Source organism: Mustela nigripes, chromosome 4 (genome assembly GCF_022355385.1).
Source record: "Mustela nigripes isolate SB6536 chromosome 4, MUSNIG.SB6536, whole genome shotgun sequence".
NCBI lineage: Eukaryota > Metazoa > Chordata > Mammalia > Carnivora > Mustelidae > Mustela > Mustela nigripes.
The window spans coordinates 159,468,703-159,483,254 of NC_081560.1; the positions used below are offsets into that span (position 1 = coordinate 159,468,703).

At 43.5% G+C, this 14,552-nt stretch overlaps 1 protein-coding gene across 3 annotated transcripts in view; it reads left to right on the plus strand.

The window, feature by feature from the left end:
• The window catches only part of PLCE1 (phospholipase C epsilon 1), a 324,484-nt gene that overhangs the window by 304,751 nt on the left and 5,181 nt on the right, over nt 1–14,552 (plus strand). For all 3 annotated transcript variants that reach the window (XM_059398158.1, XM_059398159.1, XM_059398160.1), the window contains 5 exons: nt 1,293–1,421; nt 5,072–5,281; nt 9,896–10,054; nt 11,735–11,950; nt 12,270–12,482. In XM_059398158.1, the coding sequence (XP_059254141.1) occupies nt 1,293–1,421; nt 5,072–5,281; nt 9,896–10,054; nt 11,735–11,950; nt 12,270–12,458 (903 nt within the window). In that variant the 3' untranslated portion in view covers nt 12,459–12,482. The remainder of the gene's footprint in view (nt 1–1,292; nt 1,422–5,071; nt 5,282–9,895; nt 10,055–11,734; nt 11,951–12,269; nt 12,483–14,552) is intronic.

Sequence of the window (14,552 nt, forward strand, 5' to 3'; positions counted from 1 at the left end):
CTATTCCTCACAGCACTTCTGACACCAAATACATGGTGTCTTCCCAATGCTCCTTCAGCTCTAACACCAGCTGGGTGTCCTGCCTTTTGATTTAATTCTGACACCATCTACCTGGACTTAGCATTGGATCCTGAAGTTAAGGACTATCCCCACTTCAGGTGCCAGTGGCAAGTGCCAGGCTGTCACTGGTACTGCTGACTGACCAGTTATAAATTCAGGAGTTTTCCACAACTCCCTCCCCAGGTTCAAGAATTTTCTACAATCACTCATAGAACTCAGAAATGTGCTTTACTCTTACCAGTTTATTATGAAGAATACAACACAGGAGCAGCCAAATGGAAGAGATATATGGATCAAGGTCTAGAAAGAAGGGTGTACAGAGCTTTTCAGCATCCTGAAGTGTTCAGCAACCCAGAAGCTCTCAGAACTCCATCTTTTAGGGGGTTTTATGGAGGCTTTGTCCCTTTTCCAGGGAGAGAAATAATAATAAAATAATATTTCCAGGGCCAGGCATAATGTCAAAATTCAGCTCTCAGTAAATTTTGTATTTTGAATGAATGAATGAATATATCTTAATACAGAAAATGCTCAAAAAGTTTTATAAGGGGGCTCCTGGGTGGCTCAGTCATTAAGTATCTACCTTTGGCTCAGGTCATGATCCCAGGGTCCTGGGATCGAGTCCTGCATCGGGCTCCCTACTCAGCAGGAATCCTGCTTCTCCCTCTCCCATTCCCTCTGCTTGTATTCTCTCTCTCTCTCTTGTGTCAAATAGATAAATAAAATCTTTAAAAAAAAAAAAGTTTTATGAGTTACACACCTCCCCAGCTCTTCCTGAAACAGAAATGCTTTTCACATTATAATTATTTGTGTGCCCAGGCAGCAAGCTCTCCAAGGATGTAATAGTCTATTTATCATCTTACCATCCAAAATTCTAGCCCAGGACCCTAAAGAGAGATGGAACTCAGTAGACACTGTTGGAGGTCAGTTCATCAGAAGTAACACGCATTTCAGATGATATCAGGTCTCCTAATTAGGATGTAAAGAGTCACTACTATTTAAAATAAATTATTATTTTGGTAGTATATTGCTAATATCCTCACTAGACTATTAGGGAAGATGCACCATGGCCTCTTCAACCACAAACAGAAGCATCCCGTTATAGAAGAATGGTCTTCTTTTGCATTTATGTGTCCCCCTACAGACTTCTAAGAACTAGTACTTCTGTATTGAATATAGCCTGGAAATAACACGAGAATGAGAGTGAATAAGAAACCATGTGATCTTCCTTGCAGATGTTTAATACAGAAGAAAGAAAATGTTTGCAGACTCACAAAGTCACAGTGCATGGGGTCCCGGGTCCAGAGCCCTTTACTGTTTTCTCCATAAATGGTGGCACCAAGGCAAAGCAACTTCTCCAACAAGTAAGTCCAACAAGCCCATGGTTGGGAGAATCCAACATATATATATATGTGTGTGTGTGTGTGTGTGTGTGTGTGTGTGTGTGTGTGTATGCGTAAATGCATGTGTAAACACAAAAGCATACATAAAACACAAAGTTCATGGTGATGCGCTTCCTTTTGATTATTTGTGTAATTCAACACCAAGATCCACCCTAAGAATGATCTGGGAGAACTTGGTATACCACGAGACAAGCTAACCTGTAGAAAAGGATTTTTAACACATTAAAAACATGGGGTTCAGGAAGGATAAAGACTAGAATGCGTGGCTCTCCAAGCATGTGTACTCCTTCCCTCTAACCCTAGAGCCGGGCCTCATCTCCCTTTTTAATGTAGAGCTTACTAATCCATCAGAATTTGCACACAAGCTGAATGAAGTCTGCTTGCCGTCCTAGGAGTTAGATCAAAGTTTTAGCGCATCAGGGTGGAGCACATGGCCAAGAAGACATCTTTGGCCCTTCCAACCTTAAGCATTTATGTGCATGTTGAGCAGCCCCCTTGTCGGCCTTCCCCTGTCACTTGATCTCAGCCTTCCAGGTACCATCCCTCTGGTGCAAAGGGGCCAGCAGGGCCTGACATGAGAGAACGAGGGCCTGTTGCCCCAAACCCTGCAGCAGCCCTGGCCTGAGTCCCCTCATGTGGTCCCGCATCTGCTTGGGAACCCCAAAGATCTCTGTGGCTTTCTGTAGGCAGGGCCACTGCCCCATGGGAGGGCATGTCTGAGTGAGAAAACCGGGAACAAAGCAGCATCCAGAGGGAGGCAGTTCCTCAAAAGGACAGGCATACCCATGTGTAATGTCTTTTGTCTTTTCCTAGCACAGTGACCTAATATCTTGGCAGACTATTTTATCCCTAACCCAATTCATCCCTTTTCCTCCTTGGGAGTAGACCAAGGGAGCAGTAACCAAGAGGAGTAACCATGGGCTTTCTCTGAAGTTAGGGTGTGTGACGACAAGTAGCTGGGATCCTAGAATGTATGCGGCGGGGGTGGAGACTAGAAACCAGTGAAACCACCATATGGAATAAGAGTAATAAATAGTTCTGGTTTTGAAAGAAAGTCTCTATGGACAGGCAACAATTTGCCCAACATTTTAAAACTGACTTAAAGTCAGAGAAAACGGCTTAAGTGCCAGTTTTCATAGACTATCAAACAAAAGCAACTACCAAGACTTGGGGGAGTGGCATTTGTTTGGGGGTTTGTTTTTATCTTTTAAAGCAATCGGGCTGGGCGCCTGGGTGGCTCAGTGGGTTAAGCCGCTGCCTTCGGCTCAGGTCATGATCTCAGGGTCCTGGGATCGAGTCCCGCATCGGGCTCCCTGCTGAGCAGAGAGCCCGCTTCCCTCTCTCTCTCTCTCTGCCTGCCTCTCCATCTACTTGTGATTTCTCTCTGTCAAATAAATAAATAAAATATTTAAAAAAAAAAATAAAGCAATCGGGCCATGAACTTCAGCATCTACTATCACAAAGTATTGTCGGGGATTTGGAGATATTAAGTAGGGTAGTATTTCCATAGACCACCCACAAAAAGCAGCCCATTACTTTATTGTCACTCCTGGTGAATAATTCCATGGATATAAAGCAGGACTGAGGAGGGAGTGAGACGGCCCTCTCATGGGGATGATGGTGCCGACTGACCCACTCCTAGAGGCGTCACATCCTGAATACCCCATAGCAGTAGCTGTCTTGCCCCCCATAGGATCCGTAGCCCAGGATCGATTAGAGACCAAGGACTGGGGTGAAGGGAGCAGCGTCTCCCTGAGAGTCTTCTGCCTCCACCGTCCTCAGCTCTCTCTGCTTTTCCTCCAAGTGAGATGAAGAAGTGCCAAGTGCTGACTCTGGTAGTTGCATCATTGGTGCAAGCTAGGAGAAGGGTGTTTGCCTAATACAAGCCAGATGGTGGCAACTTTCTCTGTCCCCACTCGAAGTTGAGCCTTTTGTCAGTAACCTGTATGGGTGGGAAGCAATGCATTAGCCAGAGGGGCCATAGTGATGGCTAGTGTTCACTGGGTTCTCATAAGTGCCTGCATCCGGCTTCATAACCGGTGCCTGTATCATAAAATGAAATGACGAGGTTGTTACTTTTACTGTTCCCATTTTATGTATGGGGAAACTGAGCCTCCAGGGGGTTAAATATCATGCCCAGCACCTCGCAGTCAGTCAATATTAAAGGCAAACCTCAGACCCAGGTCCGTCTGGCTCCAGAGCCTCATCTCGGCTGCTCTGTTTGACCATCCAGGGTCCGTCGCCAACAAAGAAAACAAGCTTGTAGGCATGGTGTCAAGAGTTCATTGAAAGGAGAATTCCCAGGAACTTAGGTCAGATGACATTAGAAGACAAGCATTTCCAACCTGAGAAAAAGGGATGATGTTGGTAAAAGCTGTGTTAGGGTCTTTGCCACTGGTCCTGAGTGACAGGATCCCAGAGAGCTAAACGCATAGACTGGGAAGCCTCAAGCTTGTAATTCAGTAGGAGCTCTCATTCCAACTGTGGGAAAAATAGTTACACTGTCTGGGGATTATGAATAAATTGTGTCGTTGCCCAGAATGAACATAAACAATCCTTCTTGGACATCAGAGAGTTCTTAGGTCTTCCAGGAAGAATTATGCAACGCTGCAGAGTAGGTCTTACTTATAAATGGTACATCAAACCTATGTAAACACTGTGAAAACAGGCTTATTTCGTGTGTGTGTGTGTGTGTGTGTGTGTATTTATTCAAGTATAGTCAACATACAATGTTATGTTGATTTCAGGTGTATAATAATGCAATGATTCGATCATTCCATACATTGCTCAGTGCCCACCATGATAAGTGTCTCATGAATCCCCCTTTACCTATTTCACTCATCCCCCAACCTACCTCCCTTCCGGTAACCATCAGTTTGTTCGCTGCAAAAAAACAGCTCATTTTAGGGGCACCTGGGTGGCTCAGTGGGTTAAAGCCTCTGCCTTCGGCTCAGGTCATGATCCCAGGATCCTGGGATCGAGTCCCGCATCGGGCTCTCTGCACGGCAGGGAGCCTGCTTCCCTTCTTCTCTCTCTGTCTGCCTCTCTGCCTACTTGTGATCTCTGTCTGTCAAATAAATAAATAAAATCTTAAAAAAAAAAAAAAACAGCTCATTTTAGTTTGGGGGCAGGTTAAAGATTCTATTTATTCATGAAAGACAGAGAGTGAAACAGAGATGAAAAATAGAGGGGGAGACATGAGAGACAGAGGGAGAGAGAGAGAGAGAGGCAGAGGGAGAAGCAGGCCCCCTCAAAGCGGGGAGCCCGATGCAGAACTTGATCCCTGGGATCATGACCTGAGACCAAGGCAGATGTTTAACCAACTGAGCCACCCAGGTGCTGGAAAAATAGCCTTATTTTTTTTTAAGATTTTGTTTTTATTTTTCAGAGAGAGAGAGGGAGAGAGAGCAAGCACAGGCAGACAGAATGGCAGACAGAGACAGAGGGAGAAGCAGGCTCCCTGCCGCACAAGGAGCCCAATGTGGGACTCGATCCCAGGACGCTGGGATCATGACCTGAGCCAAAGGCAGCTGCTTAACCAACTGAGCCACTCAGGCATCCCAAAATAGCCTTATTTTGAATGAAAGTTTTGCCTTTGCTTTTTTTTTTAGATTCTGACGACTGAACAAAACACCAAACCTATTGTCACAGACTATTTTTTGATGGAAGAAAAATTTTTTATATCTAAGGAAAAGAATGAATGCAGGAAACAACCATTCCAAAGAGTCATTGGTCCAGAAGAAGAGATCATGCAGATTTTAAGCAGCTGGTTTCCAGAGGAAGGCTATGTTGGCAGGATTGTCTTAAAAACCCAGCAGGAAGTAAGTGTGTCTGACACCATGACGACTCAGTATGTGATTTGCAGCCTCACACCTGGCCACCTCCCTGCATTCAGAATTTCCTATAACTGCAACTTGACTTCTGTTGTTTTTCTTAAGTAAATGTGGAGAAATGATTTTATTCTTTTGCGCGTGTTCAGAATGTTATCTCTAAGGTACGGAAATTCAGTCTAAAAGCTGTCATTTGTAAAGAAAGGGAGCAAGAACTCAAAGGATTCCTTATGTACGGCATCAGCTGTACATAAGGAATCAGCTGGGTCCAGGATTTGATTTCATTGTGAAAAGACATTGTCGTAAGCATCACAGCACTGTTTCATGCTAGTCCCATTGGTATTTTTACCTTTGGGGTTTCCTTGCCTGCCTCTTCATGCCTATTAAAGTTTTAGCTACTCGAAGATTCTGTGCTTCTAGGCAAAACAACAGTAGTTCTTTGAAAATATTCTGTAACTTCACACAAAGCAAGAATAATCTCTCAGCCTCCGGCAGAATTAGTAAAAATTAACATTACATTCACTAACATTCCCATGGTTGTTCCCACAAAGGAAACAATTCAGTAATTGCATGTCAGTCTACGTTGGTTAACTCCTGTCTGAGTTTGTGAATGGAGCATTGATTTTTCTTTTTTATAAGAACCCACTAACTTCCCGCCATTTTCTAAAATGACCTATAAAGTCATTGCTTCACCACAGACAGTCATGCCTCATGATATGTCAATAATGAAGGAGTTGAGTCAGTTCAGCCATTGATTAAACAAATATTTCCTGAGCACCTAATAGGAGCCAAGCCCTGTTCTGGGCACACGGTTGGTTCCTTTGGAGCATGTAATAGAGCTTGGTTGGTAAAATGCCCATCAAAGGTCCATGGTGTTGGGATACAGTGGAGATGAGAAAGAGCCAGTTTTCAGCATCATGTGCTACATTTTCACTGTGCACTGAACTGTGGAGGTGGCCAAGAGCTCCAGCTCTTGGCTCCAGAGAGCTCCAGCATCTGCTCTGGGAAACCAGAGCCTCTGTCTTTCCTCCTAACCTTGCCTTAGACCATAAAAGGACACTTCAGTTAGGCACAGAAATGTAATTGTCTCCCAATCCTCCCCTCCCTATTGGACTTACACGTTGCAGAGACAGTTAACAAGCAGTTCTAGTAATTACAGCTTTATGAGAAAATATCAGAGGGCTTAGCTGGACTTTGGAAGTCATGTTCAGTTTCTCTCTACATTCTTCCTTTTTATTTCCCATTGTCTTACCTCATTCTCCAGCTACCTATAAAAAAGTATCTAAGTGATTATGTCAACAAGTGAATTTTCAAACCATATAGTTGCATAATGATTTACAGTGTTTAAAGTTCTTACTTACTGCTTTTGAATGATCTCGTGACAGAATGGAAACCATTTCACACATAAGGAAATGGAGGTTCACAGAGGTTAAATGACAAGGTGAGACATAGAAAGAACTACATCTGTGGCTTTCCGGTCAGTGTTGTTGCCCCATCCTGTGCTCCACAGGCTGGTGCTGAGCCAGCCCTCTGCAGAGGACACTGGTGCCCAGCACTGTGGAGACAGCAGGCAGCAGCAAGCAGGAGAGAACATGGACCGGCCGTTGAGTGTCATGCTGGGGAGGTTAGGAATGCCCATATGCAATTTAAAATGTGTCTGAGGGCCGCCTGGGTGGCTCAGTCGATTAAGTATCTGACTCTTGGTTTAAGCTCAGGTCATGATCTCAGGCTCCTGGGACCAAACCCCATGTGGGGCTCCATGCTGAGGATGGAGTCTGCTTGTCCCTCTCCCTTCCCCCTCTGCTCCTCCCACTTCGATCCTTCCCCTTCTAGCAATCTCTCTCTAAAATAAATAAATAAAATCTTTAAAATGCATATGAAAACAAGCTGTAGAGACCCCAGGAATAAATATTTCATAAGGGCTGGTGGAAGAGATGCATTTTGAAGCTTCAGGGGGATAAATTAGAAAGGAAGGCTAACAAGCATTTTTCTGAGGGGGAGAATACAGCAAGCTCTCCTATACAATGCTTTTGTGGGAAGGAGATTTTTTTTTTTTAAGATTGATTGTATTTATTTATTTATTTGAAAGAGAGAGTGAGCGAGAGAGAGAACACAAGCAGGGGGAGGAGCAGAGGGATAGAGAGACGTGGACTCGCCCCTGAGCAGGGAGCACCATCTGGGGCTCGATTCCGGGACTCCTGGATCATGAACCGAGCTGAAGGCAGAAACATAACCGACTGAGCCACTAAGCATGGGGAGATTTTTTAAATGACTGACATGTGTCTGCTAAGAGAACAAATTACATTTAAGTGTTTAGGTTGATCTGGTGCATAGTGACACACAGTAAATATTTACTGACTGAATGAATGAATTTAGCAGTCATTGAATGCAAGCAGATACAAGCATAGTTGATAGATTTGGGCTATAAGTATTTCCATGTATTTCATTTTGTGGAACTAGTGAGATAAGTATGCAGATTGCCTATATATTGAAAGTCCCCAAACTGCCCTCCATGACCTCTGACCTCTGTCTGCCTGCCTGCCTGCTTTTTATAGTTTTCTTGTCTTCTGGGTTCTCAGGCTGTCAGGATCACATCTTCCTGTGGTCAGTATGCCCTCCTGGGCTACCTGCCGGACTTGAAATCAGACAGACCTTGCTCTGCCACAAATTAGATGACCCTGTACAGCTCATTTAACTTATGTAAAACTCTGTGCCCTAATTTGTAAATCTGTAAGAGAAACTATTCTGCCTGATTGAAAAATATTGCCATGAGACTCACACCAAACTTACAGACAATATGTAAAAAAATGCTTAATAAGCTATAAAGAGCTACAAGTGAGGGCCCTTGTTCTGGTGTAACCTGAGCCTTCTAATATGTGGGCAGAAAACTCCTTGGAAATAAATAAGTTCTGAGTAAGGCTCCAAGGAGCTCTCTTAAAAGTAATGTTTATTGCATAGTTATTGAGGTATTTTATGTGTCCATTAGAACCTTTTTTGGTTTTTTTATGCTTCTTGGCTTCCTGGTTTTCAAGATACGGATTATAAATTATGTCAGATGAATTACCACCCAGCCCTACTCTCCAACTGGCTAAATATATTATGATCAACATAGTGACGTATTACACAGTTAAATATCTAGGAATTGGACCTAAAATTGGACTAAACACCACAATCTTTTAAGTGGGGACAAAAAAACAAGTTGAAAAACATTATATGGAGTTTATATAATAAAAATAGACAGTAACTCTCCCCTCCCCAACACCCATAAGATAACAAATGGGGTCCAAAAACATCAGTCCTGAAAATTGTAGGAACCATGATTGCAAGATTAATGAAATGATTGGAGTGAGCCTGGGGGGCTGGTTGGCAAGAAGCTCCAGGAACCTATTCTTTCTGATCGTGGCTGCAGTTTGGCGCCACCTGGTGGCAGTTATCCATTCAGACTTCAATATTGCCCGGGGACAATTCTGGGCCATACCGCTGGTTGGAACCTCCAGGAGAGTGGCAGTGATTCTTGGATTTTTCTGGTTAGTTAGCATCATTTCAGTGGCTTGATCTGAGGAGATTAGGCCAGGAGACTGTTAGAGATCCAGGGACTTTCCTGCTAAATGCTCAGTTCCTGGGATAGAGCTGACTTTCCCCCTTCAGACCACCCCCCACCTTGTGGAAGAGAACTGTAAGCTACCTTTCATTTGAGAATGGCGCTAACAAAATCAGGAGCCATTCGATAATCATATTATACCTAAATTCACATAATTGCAGGGTTTCATTGTATATATTTGTTCACACAAAAGTACATAGATCGATAGCAGATGTTTAGAAGCATATATAACCTAACAACAGTGGGGTTTTTTGTGGAGAATAAGATGAGAGGGGAAGAAAAAGCTGATGATGGGGAAAGTTTGACTTTTTATTGATATATTTCTATACTCTTTAAAAATTTTAATAAGATTCATATATCTATAGATATATCTAAATATATATTTAATATATAGTTACATGTGTAAAATTTACTGAAAGCCGAGTCACCAAAAGCCAATTAACCTGATGACCAATTCTCAACACTTACTGAGAATTTTGTCGATATTCGTTGCAGTGTATCCTAACCTCCAGCCATCGTTTCGGCCTTTTCACTGCTGGTTCTGTCCATCCAGTCTGGCTGAGAGTCTGTTTGCATGTTTCATTGTTCGGATGTCTAGCATTCCTTAATTGCCCAAGGCCTGTGTAGGGAATGGATGGGCTCTCTCTTAAATGTAATTCACGGTGTTCTTATTTGGCTTTTGGTCATTGGCAATATGGTATGTTGTCCTTTTACAAATGTATCTACAGTTGACTTGGACTCTGTAGTATATAGAGATCTACTGGCTCACTGTGAGCTAGACCTTATCAGGCTGTAAACATCAGCAGAAATACCTACATTACTTTCTTCCTCTCAGAAGACATGGATATAGAATCATTTATGAACTATTAACTCGTATATGAAATAGAAAGCTGAGAAATAGTTCCCACATTGCCCAGATACAGCTCACATTTTCGCTGAGTTTTTCTTTCTTTTTCTTCATCATCTTACCATTTACTCATACTTTCTTTCTTTTTCTAACATAGAACCTAGAAGAGAGAAGCATTATTCAAGATGACAAGGAGGTGATCCTGAGCTCCGAGGAGGAGAGTTTCTTTGTCCAAGTGCATGATGTTTCTCCAGAGCAACCTCGAACGGTCATCAAAGCGCCCCGTGTCAGCACCGCACAGGATGTCATTCAGCAGGTGAAAGCCTCACCCTCGCTCGCCTCAAGTCGGCTCCTCACTGTAAACCACTGGCACAAATCAGACGTCAGCTCATTTTATGAATGAAGTTCTAGACCAATGGGTATCTGAAAAGGGAGATTGTGCCTCTAAATTAGGACATACTAGTTCATTCCTTCAGCAGACATTTGCCTGGTATCTATCATGAGTCCCACTTTCCGTGGAACTGTTGGGAAAAGATTTAGGAGGGGACTCCACAGAGGAGTAATTTCATTGTCCCAGAAATGCCTAAGCCAGTCCCTGGTGACTGTTTCTGAGATTTTATAGAGGACATGCCGGAGGCCTTCTCTGGCCCTTTCCCTCTTCTAAGTCATGCTTCTTTGTGTACATGGTTTTGAAGGACTGTATCTCCTTCCTTCAAGTCTCATGGTATGTGTTTATTAACTACCCATTTGAAAAGTGGTAGAGCATAATAGTTAACAGCACAGACTCTACATTAAATTGCTCAGTTCAGGGGCACCTGGGTGGCTCAGTGGGTTAAGCCTCTGCCTTCGGCTTAGGTCCTGATCTCAGGGTCCTGGGATCAAGCCCCGCATCGGGCTCTCTGCTAAGCGGGGAGCCTGCTTCCTCCTCTCCCTCTGCCTGCCTCTCTGCCTACTTGTGATCTCTGTCTGTCAAATAAATAAAATCTTTTTTTTTTTAAATAAATAAATAAATAATAAATTGCTGAGTTCATATCCCGGCTGTCCTTCTTAGTGCCTCAGTTACAGTGGTGTGCTGGTTAATTGGCTCTCTTAAGGAAAAAAAAAAAGAAGACGAAGAAAAAGCCCAACTGGTTTTTAGTGTTGGCCAGTTTCTGTTGTGTGGAGAGTCCCACCACATCTGACCTCATTGGCCCAGTCCATTTGGCTCCAGCACACATTATTATATCCTATGTGATAAGCTACTACCTCCACAATGCAGAGACTGTGTAATAGTCCTTTCCACACAGGGTTGTGGTGAAGATTAAGTCAGTAAATACACGTAAGATGAACAATGCACAGCACCTGGTAAGCACTATTAGGTGCTATTTCCTGCCGCACGATGGCATGGTTAATATTTGTCTCCTTCATAGAGTTTGAACTCCAAGAGAGTCCAGACCTATGTTTGTTTTTTTCACCTTTCTCTCCCCCAAAGTACAGTATCTGGGACACAGAAGGCCCTCACTAAGCATTTGATGAGCAAATAAATGCGTACGTGAAAGACGATCTTATACTAAATGAGAAGGGAGACCGGGTAAATTACTAAAATGCTTTCCACATCCAAAAACATGATAGAGGGGCTGCCTAGGATCAGGGTTCTGTTCCTCCCGGTCTGTGTGACCTTCATGTCTATGAGTTTTGGTGCTCATAGACCCAGTCCACGTCCGTCTTCTGTTACTCATTAGCTGTGCATTCTCTGGAGTCTGCTTAACCTCTTTTGTTTCCTTGTCTGAAAATGGGGCCGTAATACCTACATCACGGTCTGCTGTGAAGCCCAATCAGGTAACCTGGGAGAGCATGTTACAGGCAACAACTGTGCAACCATGGGACGATGCAATCTGAGATAGATCCCCTCCTCTAAAAGTCTGTGACATCTTCCCGCCTTCAGGTTTCCTTCAGAATGAATGCAAGTGTTGGAGATACTGTGTCTATATTCAGTGGACTATAACTTCTCTTTCAGACCTTATGCAAAGCCAAATATTCCTATAGCATCCTGAGCAACCCCAACCCGAGTGACTATGTGCTTTTGGAAGAAGTGGTGAAAGATGCTACCAAGAAGTCTTCTACCCCGAAGTCCTCCCAGAGGGTTCTTTTGGATCAGGAATGTGTGTTTCAAGCCCAGAGCAAGTGGAAAGGTGCAGGAAAATTCATCCTTAAGCTAAAGGAGCAGGTGCAGGTAAAGTTCAAAGTTCTTTTCCTCTCTCCACAAAGCATTTGATACTCATAACCATGTGGTAATCAAATCTGGGAACTTATGAAATCTAGGAGAAAGGTTCTGAGTCAAGGGTTTAGTAGGGAGAAAATAGTTTGGCTTCACTTTCACTGCATAAAAAGAAATGTACTCCACTGTGAGTAAGTAGTCTTGAGCGAGGGCTCCTTCAGCACTTCTTCCCAAAATTCTACCCACTAGAGAGGAAGAGGAAAGGGATAGTGTGGCAGATGATTGAGGATCCTGGCTTTCACCTTATACCCATGGAAGGTTCTTTTTTCCACAGGCATCCAGAGAAGACAGAAGAAAAGGCATTTCTTTTGCAAGTGAATTCAAGAAGTTCACCAAGTCAACTAAACAGCCCCGAGGACTCACATCATCTTCTCTGGTCTTGGCCTCAGAAAGTGTCCAAAGCAAGGAGGAGAAACCAGTGGGCAGCTTGCCCTCCAGTGATGCCATAGACTACCGACAATAACCGAGGCTGGCATGTTTTACCCAGGTAGACTGAGTCACTGTGTCATTCTGAAATGGGGGCCCACTGTGTAAGGCATAGCAGGCCCAGAGGACGATGTCCCCTGAAGGCAGATGAGAATCGTACCTAAAAAATAGGAAAAGGGCTTTGAAGATCCATGTGCCTTCAGCATTTTAATTTTTTTTTTTTTAAGATTTTATTTATGTATTTGACAGAGAGAAAGATCACAAGTAGGCAGAGAGGCAGGCAGAGAGCGGGAAGCAGGCTCTCCACTGAGCAGAGAGCCCGATGCGGGGCTCAATCCCAGGACCCTGAGATCATGACCTGAGCTGAAGGCAGAGGCTTAACCCACTGAGCCACCCAGGCGTCCCATCAGCATTTTAATTTTAGACCAACTGGTTTTGTAGATAGCCTAACGAAGGTCCCAAGAAGACAACCAACTTGTTCAAACTACTACATCAGCCTTATTTTATCAGACCTGGACCTGCCTTAACCATTACTAACACAAATATTCTCGAAGGACTACTATGGGTCATTCGGCTCTCATTCCTTTGGATTTTTAGTTTCATGCTGTCCACTTTGAGGTTTGATTTAGCCTCAATAACCTCATCACGGTCTGCCTCAATTAAAAAAATAAAAATCCGGCATTCAAAACTGCATAACAGCCTCTATCTGGAAACTGCAGTGAACTCACTTCGGTGGCCCACCCACCGCTTGGTGTCCACAGGGTGAACGTCGTTCCGTCTTCAAACAAATTACATGAAACCCAACTAAAAAAAAAAAAAAAAAGTTAACCTAGTTGTTATTGTTTTTTTTTTAATTTCTTAATGAACCACCCAGTGATTATTAAAGCCCACTCCTTACCTAAGCCATTGTCGTTCTAAAATTGAGAGACTGCTACCATGGTGAAGGCATTGCTGCTTACACTGTGGGGTTTCATCGTCTGCCTTTATCAGAATCAGGATTTTTTTTCTTAAGATTTTATTTATTTATTTGACAGAGATCACAGGCAGAGAAGCAGGCGGAGAGAGAGGAGGAAGCAGGCTCCCTGCTGAGCAGAGAGCCCAATGTGGGGCTCCATCCCAGGACCCCAGGATCATGACCTGAGCTGAAGGCAGAGGCTTTAACTCACTGAGCCACCCAGGCGCCCCATGATCAGGAATTTCTTATATAAAATTGTAGAAGCTCACGATTAAAGAATTCATTGATACCTTTTGGCAGGACCTAATCTGATTTTTAAGAGCACAAAAGAAGGTCCAATACACTGAGCCTATGTTTCTACATTTAAGGAGAAACTCCTAAGATAATCAGTGCCCCGTACTACACATATAAAGCTCTTCGAAAACAACAGATGGGACCAAATACAGGAAACGCCCTCCTGCAGACCACCGGCGTATCCAGCTACTCTGAGAGGTTCACGGATACGTAGGTTCTGTATGTAAAGGCTCATCTGAAGGAACTCTCAGAGCCAGAGCAGCAATCCACATCACACATCGGATAATAGTGACTGTGCACAGAACACTTCTCTTTAGGACTAAGCACCAGTATTGAGCCTCTCCAGTTTTTCAGAGAATGCTTCACCTTGGCAGTGGGTCTGTGAGCAGACACTGTTAAGGACAGTAATCAAAATTCAAAATATTTTCTCAGATCAAGAACTTAATATCAGATGAATCCGAGATGTAAGATTGTACATACCCCTCTATTCTGACCTCCATAGTGATAGTAGCATCACAGTCCGCATGAACGGAGCCCTCATAGTGCCGCAGGATTAAGGAAGTCTGTAGGAGGGCAATGCCACCGGATGTCTGACTCAGAGAAGGTTACTACAAATGAGCATTATGGGGGTGAGAGGGGGGGAGTGGATTTAGAAGTATGCCTTTGGACTGTATTTTCCTAAAGCAAGCAGACATTCAGAATCATTCAGTTGACCTCAGCTTTGCTTAAAGTTGGGGAAGTTTTTCTTTAAAAAACAGCCATGGTTGGAACTATGAGAATGTGACTCTCATGTTATAAACTTCTTTACAGTGTCCTCAGAAAGGGATGTTTCTCAGAAGAGATTTTCTGTGTTCACAAGAAGGCAAGTTTAGTGTTTTCGAG